This window comes from Gymnoscopelus braueri (genome assembly GCF_963280865.1).
Source record: "Gymnoscopelus braueri genome assembly, chromosome: 19".
Lineage (NCBI taxonomy): Eukaryota > Metazoa > Chordata > Actinopteri > Myctophiformes > Myctophidae > Gymnoscopelus > Gymnoscopelus braueri.
The window spans coordinates 43926383-43941619 of NC_137621.1; the positions used below are offsets into that span (position 1 = coordinate 43926383).

The following is a 15237-nucleotide window of genomic DNA, read 5'->3' on the forward strand; positions in this document are numbered from 1 at the left end:
ACACAGAGCGTCAGCGACTGAATTCTAACCAGTGTTGGACAGTAACTAGTACATTTACTTGAGTACTGTACATAAGTACATTTTGTAGGTCTTTTGTCTGTTTGGTTTTTATTTTTGCAAGCTCCTGACTTTCACTCCACCAAATTTCACATTAGAAATATTGTACTTTTAACTCCACTATATTTCTAGGAAGGGACACTTGGGACCCAAACTTACAAAAGTTTACTATAAACTAGAATTGTGCTCCTCGGAGCACAGGTCTCCGCCGGGTCAGGTAGGATATTGTGGGCCAGCAATGTTGATGGAATATGAAGAATCAGACAGATCCGTACAAAGTTTTACACAGATCGGTGCAGTTATAGGTAAAAACACAAATCGTCCTGTTATCGCGCCACCATGAGGCTGATTTGAACATTTCTTCCTCGGCCTAGTGGGAATGTGCGTGCAAAATTTCACGGAAATCGCATGCTGTGTTCATGATTTGAGGCATTTTGTTCAAAACGGAGCACTCCTGCAAACTTTGGAAGCCAATCTTAGCCAATCAGGATGGAATATGAAAAATCTGAATGAACGGTTGGTTTAATTACTATAGAGATGTGTGTACCGATTTGCGTGATATTTGGAAAAAATCTGTAGGAGTAATATTAAAAAAATGTTTTGCACAAATCGACCTCCTGGTGGCGCTATAACAGGCCGATCTGAAAAATTCGGGGCAGAGGTTCTGCTCTGGCATCCAGGGAGTGTGCGATCGGCCCAACGGTGCCGGAGATTAGCTGCTCACAGACAGGCAGACGGACTCACACACACACACACACACACACACACACACACACACACAAGCACGGACGGACTTCGGCCTCGAACCACTTGAGCCCTATTTGAAGCTTAACTGCAATTTTCACTATTATTTAAAATGTCCGATTTTTGGGGGGTAGGGGGGTGTTCTAAATTTCAATACAGCAATGCATTGATACTAAAAAAACGTACTTCGTAATTTGTACTTTTGAATACTGTGTTGTACTTTGTGGCACTGATCCTAACTGTACGCGTAGAAAGCATTTGTCACATGTGTTAATATGTCTAGTATAGTCCCTTTGCTCTGTATGTGTGGTCCAGTAGTTCCAGTAAACTGTGCATCGGTTTGTGTCAGTCAGCATGTAAGTTGTCAATATGTCTGTATCAATACCACCAAGACAAATTCCGCCATATGGTATTTGGTGTCCTCGCTGATTAAAGCACTTCTGATTCTGTTTATACACAAAGGCATGTAGGCCGGGATAAGTGAGACTTATTACATTATAAAGCGTGTAAGTCCACGGCAGAGGGACTTAAACAAGCATGCGGAAACAAGAAGAAGTATCGGGCCCAAAAGACCCAAATGGCGTTTATTCTACTGATTCAGTCCAGCTGCCGGTTCAGTTTAAAACAGATCAAACTTCAGGCCACAGAAACCACCGCTGGATTTATAATGAAGTCCTGCCTCAAGTCAGTGTTCCAAAAATGGATACAGGGAGTCAGAGACTCTGGGAAAATGGCTATTTAAGGTCAGGCCGTGTAGATATATTAGAGATCCGGAACTGGGGCCAACAACGCTCCCTGACGCTATTAATAATGACGAATAATGTTGCTAACTACACAGGGGGCTCTTTAAAGAGAATATATTGGGGGCTCAGTCAGCTGCTGCTGGGGATGACATGATGTCCTCATCAGACCTAGTTTGGGGACGGCCATAAGCTGAATGGGTAGAGAGGCCGCCTGGGACAGTAACACGTGCCAGGTTTGATTCCCGGTACCCGGCAATGTGCCAAGGTGTCCTTGAGCAACATACTTAACTGCTATCCCTGCTGCGCTCAAGACTGACCACTTGGGCAGCAATCAGCTGGGTGAAGCTGAAAACTGAATTTCCCCTGTGGGATCAAATAGGTCTAAATTAATTAATGAATTAGATTAATTAATAAATGTTGGTGAGGATATGCCTCATACAGTAAGCACAGAATGCTTTGACAAAAAATACTGAAATAAAAAAGCCCAGATTTTTTACATTAATTTTTTTGTTTAGTTTTTGACAAATTGACTACTTAACCCTATACACTTCTACAAGCTCGCAACGTCGGCTATTTCCAAATTCAAGAGTGTTGTGTTTGTCACTCACTCATACAGGGACAAGCAGCGACATGTTGGTGTGGCAGATCGACATCATCAATACAATATAACAAGATAATAATAGCGATAATAATGAATGGAATATAATAAGAACATGAAATAAGAAAAGGAAAGACAAAATAAAGTTGGCCATAGTACAGGTAAGAAAGGTAGGCTCATTTCAAAAAATCTAATCTAATATATAATATAATATATATTTTATATTTTATAATATAATTGCCCAAAATACGGACACCAGGGTTAATGTGGCTAAAGTCCACCCTAAATCTCCTGATATGGGTTTGAATCCAAAGCCACCCCACTCAAAAGCCAGAATGCTGTCTACCCTCTTCCCTCTGCCATCTCACCTAAATTAATCAACGCTTTTGATGAATGTGAGCTTGACGTGTCATTGAAGAAACAGAACATCTATGGAAAATTAATCTCAGATTTACAGACGTGCAGAAAAAAAAGAAGTAAACACATAGTCATTAAAATCAAAGTAATGAGTTGTATAAACAGACCCTCGGGGACACCCGTGTGTCTCTTTTGTGGTAAACGGTGACTGCTGGTGGCATGTTGTAAGCCTCTTACGTCTGATTTATACTTGCGCACCGGTGTCTCGTACCAAAAAATTGCCGATCCACAAAATTGGGGCGGCCATAGCTGAGTGGTTAGTGAGCCCGCCTAGGGAACCAGAGGCCCTGGTTGCCCCAGGTTCGATTCCAGGCTATCCCAGCATATGTGCCGATGATATGAAATTTGTCCCTGAGCAAGACTCTTAACCCCAATTGCTCACAGGTTCTCATTGGAAACAAGACCGCAAGGACTTTCATGAACGACCTGTTAAAAGGAATTATCCTTATCCTTAAGCTTGTTGTGCTTGTAGATAGGGTTCCAACTAGGGATGGGCATTTTGGTAAACGTTTAACCTTTTTTTTAACCAGTCAAGTGAGCAGGCACAGGTCCGGGCACCAAACTTTAAGTCATGTCTTTGTTACGGACTTCAGCAGTTTACATAGATTATCCAGTATAGAAAGTGAATTGAATGCCAAACTTAAACTTGGCCCCACACCCTTCCCCCCCAAAAAACAAAACAAAAACTACACTAACAACTGGATGTCTTTGCGACGCGAAAAGAAAACTTTGCCACACTCGGAAGCTCTCCCAAATCAGGCGGGAGAAGAGTCGACTAATGAGCTTAGATACCTGCTGCAGGGCCTTGTTTTTCCCTCTGCACCTGCCCGAGTGTCAATATAACCCCGTCAAACTCTCTGTGGAGATGTTTGCATTCCGCCGGCCAGACACAGGGCTTCATTATCCCCTGCGTCTGCCGTGGCACAGGAGGTCGGTCCGCCCTGGCGCAAAGCAGAGCGGAGCAGGAGCTGTGTTGGCATCGCCCAAGAGGAGTCCCCAAAGGCCCCTGCATAGGCGGGGAAACAGATGGTGTGGTCCTGCTAAAAGCCCGTACGCCAAAACCCACCACCCCCCCTTAAACTTGCCCACCCCCCGCCTCCGCTGAATTATTCATGCTCCCAACGAGAGACAAAAAAGAAAAAAGAAACGACAAAGGGCCTTTTTGAGGTGCAGGTATGGCGGAAGATGGTGGCATTTTAGTATGGAGGCTGGATAATTGCTGGGCATCTTTTTTTGTCCCTCTGTGCAGATGTGAGCGTTTTGTTGGAGAGCCAGAATTGGGGATGGCGAGCGAAAACAACCCCCTACCTAAGACTCTCTGTGTGAAAATAACAAGGTGCCGTGGAATCAATAACGAGACCTTGTGACGTTGGTTCCCATTCTCTGTTCATTAGCCTTGCATTCATCCAGGTAATAATGCAAAAGAGCAACATTTCGAGGTGAGCCTGAAAGAAGATGTGTCTGGAGGGATGCTTTTCTTTGACATTATTGTGTTTTTGTAATTTCTATCTCCACTCCACTCACTGACCCAGAGAGCAAGAGACTGCAATGGAGAGACCATAGGAATTGGGAAAGAGACACAGAGACAGTAAGAGAGAGAGAGAGAGAGAGAGAGAGACACAGAAGGATATAAAATATGCATGATGGGGGCCCACTATGCAATCTTTTAGAGCCCCGAGGACTTATTCCCTTAATTGTGAGTTAGTCTTTGCTTAAAATCTGATGGCACGGCAGATCCATTAAGCTTAACAAGAGGTGCAAAACCTGGCCGGCTGGCGATAAGGAGGTGAGCGGAGGTGAAAGACTAATGGGCCTGGGTTTTTTCTTTTTTTCTTTCACCCTCACACTCTCGTAGTCATAATAATGTGATAATTGGGAGCTATACCGGAGGGAACCTCAGAGGATGTCTCTCGTTGCAACAGGGGAGCCTGATTTCGTTGCTGTCGGGCAGAAACCTCTTGTGTTTTTTTTCTTAAAATGAACGCCCTACTTGATCGTACTACAGCGTCACACAAAAGCATCAAAAATAGCAGATCCACAAGCTCGAAACTTTTGCTATTTTTGAATTTGAATCCTGAAAAGTAACAGTTTTGGATATATGAGGTTTCCACCCGACAGAGACGAGATCTACAAGTAGGGTTGCCATTGCCAACAACCTGAAATTCAAATAATGGACACCCGGCCAGGCGTCCCTTATTTCCAAGAGATAATGTATAATTATATTAACCACTTGAACCCCAGAATTCCATATTCTGGGGGGAACATTATTAGCCAAAAATAGCAAATCTACAAGCTCACGACGCAGACATTTTTGGTGTAGACAGAAAAAAAGCAGCCCATGTACAGAGACAACTCACGTCCAGTTTACTAAAGTCTAAGAGGGTTTAAGTGGTTATAACAACACCCTGATTTTGATAGTGTATAGTAACACATTTTGCTGGAGACACTGGGGTCCCCGGACCCCACTTTGAGAACCACTGGCGTATTCTGACCTTGTGTAATCCAGCATATGTGTGTGTGTGTGTGTGTGTGTGTGTGCACACGTGTGCTTGTACGAGTAACACCCGAGATTTTAACCCAGGTCCCCCGCATGGGAAATCAAACATAGACCGCTAGGCCAAGAGGGAACATACCCCCGCAACCTTTTCAACCCCAGCAGCTTGTACATCTAATTTTTTTTTTTATGTTTCAACATTTTGGGAAAAAAAAGAAGATTGGTAATAATTTAGAATTTTTTAACACACATCTGGCACAAAACATTTTCGGATAGGGGTCCGTGGCCAAATATATATCAATTTGGGGGTCCTTTGGCTGGTCCTTTGGCTGATCAGTAGCAGACTCCGCTGGTCATCAAATTATTGGTAATGTGACAAAAACTAAAAAAATCTCCATGAATTCAAGGCTTCATGGGGTGTGTAATTGATCAAAAATAAGTAATTTTTGGGGTGAACTATTCCTTTAAGTAAACAATCGGAGTACTTCTTCCAGTACTGCAGTATACACATGCATGTGTGGGCGCGTGGGCATATTGCTATACCTGCAGGTGGCTTGATGAGCGGCGGTGGTGGGATCATCGGGACAATCATGGGCAGGGTGCCATGCTCCATGATGCTGGGTGCTGACGTGGACGGGGTGGTGGAGGGATCTGGGACCCCGTTCCTGGAGGCTGGCGCCGAGTGGGTGGCGTTGGCTCGGTCCGGAGAGCCTTCGCTGCTCTCTGTCGACGCTGGCATTTTTGGCAACGAGTTTTCTAGAGGGGGGTGGGGGAGAGAAACGGAACAAGAGCTCAGTCCAGCGTCATTTGTTCTATTTATTGGATTTTGTCACTGACGGGCAGAAACCTTGTGTTTCCATATTTTTTTTATTTTTGGGGTCTTTTATGCCTTTATATACAGGACAGTAGGCTGACAGGAAATGGGGAGAGAGATGGGGAGTGAGTGACATGCAGCAAAGGCCGTCGGGATCGGGACTCGAACCCGCGACACGCTGTCAGGCTACACTGACTGAGCCTAGGTGCCTGGACCGCTACGCTAGGCCATATTTCAACTTTTTATGGTTGTTGTTTTTTTTCTTCGTAAATTCATGCCCTACTTCATCATACTACTAGAGGGCCACACAAAAGTAACAAAAATAGACGATCTACAAGCTCACAACGCAAGCACACATTGTGTGCTTGTAGATCAGCTTTTTTTTAAATATATTTTTGGGGCTTTTCTGCCTTTATTTGGATTGTACAGTGTAGTTTGACAGGAAACAGAGAGGGAGTGACACGCAGCAAAGGCCGTCAGGCATTAGAGCCTGCCCTATACCATAGGCATAGTATGTGCCTTAACCACTGTAAATGGGTGAAGTCGTCCTTTAAGTCTGTCTGTGGATTTATCATTATTGAACCAATGAAAAGTATTAACAAAAGATCCTGTGATTAAATAATAACTACATTGGATCCATTTTCTATTCCCTGAAAAGTAACAGCTTTGGACATACAAGGTTTCCATTCGAAGGTGACGATTTGTTAGTTACTCACGATAACAGAGCATCAGGTAAATGTGCAATGTAAAATCACACATAACACGGAGGCTTACGCCCATTCCCCTTCAATACGTACACAAGGGGTTTTCACAAATTCACACTTAACACAATTCACAGCAGGTTCAAGACGTGCTTTGTGATACATTCATCGATAGTGATACATTAATATTCACGTTTGTTTCATTGCCTAATGTGTGAGCTGATCCTTCATAAATTCAATTACACTTTTAAAAAAGTGTGCTTTCAATGTAGTCACCTGTGTCACCTGACAGTGAGGAATTCTACCGGAGAAGGGTAACGCACAACAGAGGTTTCACAATATCTTGAACCTGGGTCTCTGTGGTACTACGTTAAGTTTACTTCATACAGCACCCAGATGCTGCAGATTTTGACTTTGCCTTTGCTCTGCAATTATCATGAGCAAATGACAATAGATGAAACAACGGAAAAACACAAAGCTCTAACACTGGCAATATCATAGTCCACCAATAGTAGAGAAGAGCATTTTTAGGAAAATGCATGAAAAAACACAAACAGAATCAGTTTTATTGTCACATCACAGGTTTACAAGGTAAAAGAGTGGGTGAAATTCTTTTTTGTACATCGTTCCCATCGCAACGTTAGTTTCCATAGAAAGAAGAGGGGGGGGGAGAAGAAGAGGGTGGGGGGTAAGTGGGAAGGAGATCAAAACAAGAGAGCAACAGAAGGCCAGACAAGTTATCTACATATTTACAAATTACCTGAGATAATAAAAACTAAAAAAAAACTAAACTAAGGTGCCTGAGCATAGCAGCAATGTATTGTATACTGTGCATGTTATACTTATACTGTGCAAACATTTTAAACATGGAGATAAGCGTCCCGACAGTAACGATATGCAGTATGTATGCTATATTCGGGACAGACAAAGTTGCCCTGAATACAAAACACCATGTTTTGTGGTAAAAGGAGTACCATTTACTGTATGTACCTTTGAGAACTGAAATGTGTTGTGGGGTCTCTCCTATGTCCAAGTTGTCAGAGTCTCTCAGCTCCACCTTGTCATAGCCGTACCAGCCCAGGAGTTCATTCATAGTGTTCTCTGCAAAACTCTGCAACACAAAGGGTTGAGTAAAGGTTAGATTAACGACAGACACCCTTACAAAGACAGACGTGGCGGGAAAAGGCAAGTAAAAAAGAGTGTTAACAGAGACTGTATTTATAAGTTGTTGTTTGCAAGAGACAGTGGTCCTAGTTGGTACATCTTATGCCAGGTGCCATTCATTCTACTGTCATACAGCATGTTGGCAATATGTAGAAAGTGAAATACAAATGTTTTGGACGAAACAATTGTTTGAAATGATGAATGTAGCATTGAGTTAGTTGCTGTATACCTGAGGAGACCATGACGGTTCAATAGCACTGCTTATTACACGGCTTGGTTGAATGCTTGTTTCTGATTGGTCAATCGCTGAATTGAGTGGTGTGTTATTTCTTGATAATGACCGATGAGCTCTATAACAGACGGCTGTCTAATGAAAGACTCAGAGCACCTGCTCATATCAACCTGAGCTGCTTGATTTTATGCTGTATCCAACATGACAGCCATGTAAACAAACACATGTCATTTACAACTAAACGTGGCTCTCAAGAATGTTTTTGAAATCATTTGAAGCGAGAAATATATTCTATTTGATCCACTACATTTCCTTGTTTTCCGAGGCGCCCGTGTCCGCCCAGCACAACACTTATGGAATACTTTACCGTAAGCAAGGAAATACTTCATTTTGTTCACTTTAGGGTTAATTTATTTATGAAGTAGCCGTGTAATAAGCGGGATAACGTACGGGTAGGTGGTCATTATTGAAAAATAAATCCCGACAGGGTGATTATGCACAGACGCGGAGCCGTACCCGTACATTATCCCTTGCTCATTGCATGGCTTTGTTGAATACTCAGTTCTAATTGGTCATTCAAGGCATTGTACATTCTTTCCTGATAGCAGACGAGGCAATGCAAAGAAGGAAAGGAAATTTCACTTTCCAGAGGCAAACTGGAGCCAAACTTTCAACTGGAATACACCGAAGTTTCGATGTATTTAGGAAAAGTCAGGAGAATAAAAGAAGACATATCACACATCGTTTCATGCTGTCTTGTTTTTTGATGCACACGCTATATCATTTTATTGAGGTCTCTGATTGCGGTAAGTGCACAGAGTAAGTTTCTGACTGTGCAGTAAGTATGAGCTGTCATTGTTGTCATGAGACTGTCAATTAGTGTGACAGCCTGTCAACCAATTCCCACGCTGACAGCCCATACTGTCCAGCCAGACAGGGTTTTTAACCCATTCAATCCGGGAACGCATCTACGCATCCTCTAAATCCTAACAGTTTAAAAAAAAAACGTATGTTGCTATAATATCAGTGGTTCTCAAACTTTTTCATGTCAAGGACCACCCAAAATGATATGTATTTGGCCGCGGACCCCCATCCGAAAAAAAACATTTTGTCCCAGAGACCCCCAAAAGCAAAGATTTGAGTTACGAATGTTCGCTTAAAAAATAATAATATATATATTCAAAGATTTCTTCAACATCTCAAAAGCGTTCCTGGCCCACCCATCTGACCACTCGTTGGGTGGTCCGCATGTGTTTTCAAAGCATGTTTATTTCTTTTTTTTGTGCTTCTTACCCCTCCTTCTCCCCAATTTAGTCGTTATGCCAATTCATTCCTCCCCACACACATTTCTGTGTGTTGTCACGGCCGTTATATCCTACTGGCTCACCTGCCAGTGAGGAGCCCCCACCGGGAGGACTTACTGCTCCCATTCCCTCCCCCCAAACACGGGCCAATTGTCTTTGCATAGACGCTCAACAAAACCGGATGAACCCGCGGTGGATTCGAACCCCTAGAGTCTGCGGTGGTGGGCAGGTGCGTTGCCGCTGCACCACCCGAGCGCCGCAGACTGTTTGTTCTCGACAGCATACCGCTGCTCTGCTTTCGTTTACATTGCTATGGAAGCGGACGTAATACAATTTTTCGGAATAAATATTTTGTGTCAAATTATTGATTTTGTTCAGTAGTAGCCCTGTAATAAGCTGGATAATGTGCAGTGATGAGGTTATTTTTGGAAGAAAACCCCTAGTACACTATCCCTTACATTTCTGCACATTTACTTGTAAATGTACTACAGTATATGGACATGCTAAGTGATGGTTAGCACTTAGTACGATTTTTGTGACTGCCGGTTAATTATTTAATCATTTTATTTTTATAGTTTTCCATAAATACTATTATACTTTGTCGTACGACGGTGTTGTGCAAAAGCAGTGAAAATAGCCGATCTTCACGCTCACAACGGGTCGCACCATGACATGTTGAGAGCTTGTAGATCAGCTATTTACTATTTCTTTTAAGGTTTGAAATCACCCATAATGACATGCCCAAAATAGGGAGGCCAGGTTGAAAGTGGTTAAGCGTGTCTATGGGTTTTTATAAGCATTTATAACCAATGGAAATTCTTAACTAGAGCTTGTTGTGACTAAATAATAACTACATTAGATTGATTGGAACACAGGTTCTTTTTTTCCGTTTCCTGAAAGGTGACAGTGATGATTTGTAAAATGATGTACTGTGTAAAGCCCCAATAATGCTCAATGTCACACTCAAGGTACTAAGCACTAAAGCAGGGGTCTTCAACGTTTTTCAGCTCAAGGACGCCCTAATTGACCCCCCTAATTGAGGAAGCAGGGACCCCCACTACATATTGTATACAATTGTGTTGCAGGTTAAACCTTTTCATAGACTTGTTTGACAGCAGTATAATCAGTGTATGGTGGATTCATGTTAATGTGAATGTCAGATATTTAACTGAACTAGGCCTGCTCCTTCTTCCCTCTACACCAAACCTCTACGAGCTTGTAGATCAGCAATTTTGAGCTAAATTTCTCCTCAGAATATGGAAGCTGGGGTTAAGTGGTTAATGTAAAAAATGTTTATCCTATCGCACAAAGATTTGCCGGCCCCTCTAGTAACTCTGAAGACCCCCTAGGGGTCCCGGACGCCCTGTTGAAGACCCCTGGACTAAAGAATGGTGAGTGAGGTGAGTTAAGACAAAAGCAACTTTGTTTCAGGGCAGCACCGTTGCAAAGTTACACTACAAAAGAATAAATATAATATTTTGATCTTTTAAAGCAGGACTTCTGAAAAGCACTAACTTGGCGGAAGTGAGCATTTCCCTACGGGGATGCACACAGGCTAATTAGGCACTGGCATCGCCTCTCACAAACTTCTGAAGACAACGGGCAAAAGAAATGCTCCGATGTGGATTTTTTCCCCTGGATCTTTCCGCTCTTCCTTTGTATGAGGCACAGTCTAATTGGACCACCTAAATCCTGTCAAAATGCCACACTGTGTGTCCAACCTGAGATAATAGTCCTTATCACGGCACGATAAAAGAGGAGGATCCTATCACAGCTTAATAAAGAGAAACGGAAACCTTATCGCGGCACAATAAAGACCAGACAGTAGGATGTATCATGATATAGTAAAGTGTACACCGAGGCGCAGTGCAGGGAGTCAGGACACGTCACATTAGAGACTCTGTCTACGGAGCTGCACACAGTCGGTCGACATCCAAAACCCAGCACAACAAAGAGCAGGGGGACATTTAGCCCCGTCACAATATAGGCTCTACGCACAGCAGCCATATTGGAAAGAAATTGGGCCTCTTACTTACTTCCTTCACAGGTCTTACCAATGATACTAATGAAGGCTCTGTTCCATTCTGGTCAAACAGAGTCAGGGTGCTGATATTGTGCATGTTGGCTCACTGGAAACACTCTGCTACACCAGTGGGTCTCAAAGTGTGGTCCAGGGACCCTCATGGTTCCTTGAGGGGGATCCAAATGGCCTCTTACGGGTGTGTAGAGTGTGCAAATGGTTACATTCTCAGACAGACAAGAGTTATCAGGGTCCTTGAAATTAAAAAGTTTGAGAAAACTGTGCTGCACTAAATGGAGTTTTAATTAGAATAATTGGTACGACCTGTGAAGGAAGAGGAAGATTTCTTTCCAATATGGCTGCTGTGAATTATTTGAGCTAATCACAATTATCTGAGCAAATTGCAATTATCTTTGTCTACAAAGTTTTAAAAAATATGTTCAATGTCAAAACAATTAAATCATTAATTGTCAGCTAAAATACCATGATCGTGACAACCCTTAGAGGGACATTCACAATGCAGTAATGACTCACAAGGAAGGAGAATCCTAGTAAAGACAACCACAGCAAAGAAAGTATAGTCCTTCACATAAAGGATTTATCACAGTAAACACAAGTGCGTTACATAAAATGTCAGTCCAGTAAAACACATAGGCTATCGCAACACAATAGACACCCTATTGATACTTAGTTGCACGTGAGCTTGTAGATGTGCTATTTTCAGTGCGCGACCCTGGCGTGCAGCCATGTAAAAATCAGGCTGTAATGCCAACCATATTATAACACGTTATCGCACTAAAAATCCCATCATCACCTAATAAAGGGTAGACGGGCATCTATGATGCAAGCGTAGAACGTGAGACAACGACACTTTGCTAGAGTTGCACTGCTGCCAAAGTGCCCTTGGGCAGTTAGTTAGTGTGTGTGTGTGTGTGTGTGTGTGTGTGTGTGTGTGTGTGTGTGTGTGTGTGTGTGTGTGTGTGTGTGTGTGTGTGTGTGTGTGTGTGTGTTTGCGTGCGCTAGCGCCTGTGCCTCTCAGGGGGTATGCAAAAACAAGTAAATTTCCATGCTAATGAACTGAGAAATGTTTTCTTCCAAACAGCCAGTGACATTTTACAGTTAGGAGCATATCGTTGCTGTCGGGCAGAAACCTCATATCTCCACATTTTAACTATTGTGTTTTTTCTTAAATGAATCCCCCCCTTAATCATACTACAGTGTCGCACAAAAGCATAAAAACTAGCAAGTCTTCAAGCTCGAAACGAAGCGCAAAGCGGCGCGTTTAGAGCTTGTGGATCTACTTCTTTTGCTATTTTCAAATTCGAATCCTGAAAAGTAACAGTTTTGGAGATATGAGGTTTCCACCCGACAGAGACGAAATGGTAAGCAGTAATAAAACCATGAGACAAATGCAAAGAGGCTACAATCATTTAAGGTGCTGTAACTGATATTTTCTGTGTGTGTTCAGTAACAGGGGTCTCCCCGTCTCTGCAGCTCCAGCTAAACAGAAAATACATTTTCAGGTGGGACAAAAATTTCATCCAATTAGGAGAGAGAACACATTTATCAATTTCTTCTTCCAATTTCTTCTTCCAATTTCACTTGTTTATCCTGTATCCTGTATGAGTTCTCTTTCCTGATTGGATTCAATTGGTATACCAACAGGAACATGTATTTTCTGTTCACTAAAGAACTTGTTACTGAACAAACACTATATAATAATAATAAACTTTATTTGTATAGCACCTTTAATGACATGACATGCAGCTCAAAGTGCATTACAGAGCAAGAATACAATTACAAATAATTAAAGGGTACACTTATATTTATGCTGTTTTATCCTCTTTATGTAGTATTTACATTATTATTTTTACTATCTTGCGGCTGCACTTTAACAATTATTAATGGAATAATTCCTAGATCCTAGATTTCTTTTTTTTATATAAGGCATTGGTTTCAGATCGGTACTCTGTATCGAATGATACACACTTACATATTAGAATCAGTATTGGGAAGAAGTGCTGGTGTCAGATCATGTCTAGGTGCTACAGAGACGAAGTCTTTTTTTCAGCTAACACCACCACCACATGTCGTTTAACCGTTAACCAGCCAGCCTGCCTCTGGTCTGCCTTTGTTTGTTGTGGTATCATGACAGTGGCTGTCAGTCACTCTACACTGCTCAATCACAACTGTCAGTCACAAACAACTGTTGACAGGCTAGCACTGTAGCAGTTGTATCAGAGAATTCCTATTCCACCCAGTGCATTAAAGTGTAAACCCCAATCACATGCACGCACGCACGCACGCACGCACGCACGCACGCACGCACGCACGCACGCACGCACGCACGCACGCACGCACGCACGCACGCACGCACGCACGCACGCACGCACGCACGCACGCACGCACGCACGCACGCACGCACGCACGCACGCACGCACGCACGCACGCACGCACGCACGCACACACACACACACACACACACACACACACACACACACACACACACACACACACACGTGTGTGCATGCGTGGGAACGTAATGTGAACATAAATATAGGAGAAAATAGATGCAAAATAAATGCAGCTTTAGATCTTGTTTAACCTATTACAATTACTTGACATGACACCTGTCTCCTGTCTCTCTCTAAGCTTTCTAGTCATTCTTTCTATAGAAAACAGTTGGACCTATTTGATCCCACGGGGAGAATTCCGTTTTCAGCTTCACCCAGCTGATTGCTGCTCAAGTGGTCAGACTGGGGCGCAGGGGGGGGGGGGGGGGGGTAATTAGGGGTTAAGTGTCTTGCTTGTCATTGCTGGGGCTCAAACCTGTGAACCATCCCCCACTAAATATCGTGGGGGATATATATATATATTTTTTCATGAACAGTTCCTAATTAATCAGACATGACATCCATGTAAAAAATAAGCCTACAAATTCAAATAAAATTATGAATAATATAATGATAAAGTGGATGCTTTGAATAGAACAGAAATACAATAGAATTGCAATTATCAGTGGTAGCGAGCTAATGGCTCTCCTCCATGCTGAGCTCATCATAGACAGTGATACAATATGTCCTGCTGTTCTTACTGGAGGTACTTGGCGTGGAGCCCTCAATGTCGTTACCATTCAGTCCAGCCATGGCCGCCCGCACGCAGCCAGCTAACAACAGGTAGTTTCTCCGACTCAATTACCACTTTTAATTAACAGAGCGCCATCACAAAGCACACTGTGTGGATATTGCTTACAGAGGGGTAAGGCAGACACGAGCAGGAATTTACATACAGACAAAAAGCACACACACACACACACACACACACACACACACACACACACACACACACACACACACACACACACACACACACACACACACACACACACACACACACACACACACACACACACACACACACACACTCACACACACACACACACACACACACACACGCACGTTTGTATTACTATACTTGTCCAAGCGGATCTACAAGCTCACAACGAGTCTAGCTGCAACGCGAGCTTGTGAGCTTGTAGATCTGCTATTTTCGGTGCTTGACACCAGCACACAACTAAGTGCTCTAAATCCTAACCTGAATCTAAAAAAAAAACATTTTAACCATAATAACCGCATGACCAGGAAAACGGTCCTCACAATGTCTATTTCTCACATTCTACTATACTTGTGGGGACATGTGGCCCTCACAAGTAACACAAGTACTCACACACACACACACACACACACACACGTGCGCATGCGTATGTATGCACGCACGCACACAAGTACAATTCCAAGCAAAATCCTCTCAAATTTTCTTTTTTTCTGAAAGAAAATTAGCTTGGAGAGCATTTGGTTCTTTTATGGCCAGAGTTCCTGAGGTCCCTTGAAGATGTACCACACTTTGTAAATTGTTATTGTGTGTACCATTACTCCAGTAAATATCCCAT

General features: G+C 42.8%; 1 protein-coding gene across 1 annotated transcript in view; it reads right to left on the minus strand.

Annotated features, from left to right (window-relative positions):
* sobpa (sine oculis binding protein homolog a) overlaps positions 1 to 15237 on the minus strand; it is a 65030-nt gene that overhangs the window by 40064 nt on the left and 9729 nt on the right. The window contains exons 2-3 of the mRNA XM_080414314.1: positions 7559 to 7679; positions 5597 to 5809 (exon numbers count right to left, since the gene is read on the minus strand). Coding sequence (XP_080270440.1) covers positions 5597 to 5809; positions 7559 to 7679 — 334 coding nt within the window. The remainder of the gene's footprint in view (positions 1 to 5596; positions 5810 to 7558; positions 7680 to 15237) is intronic.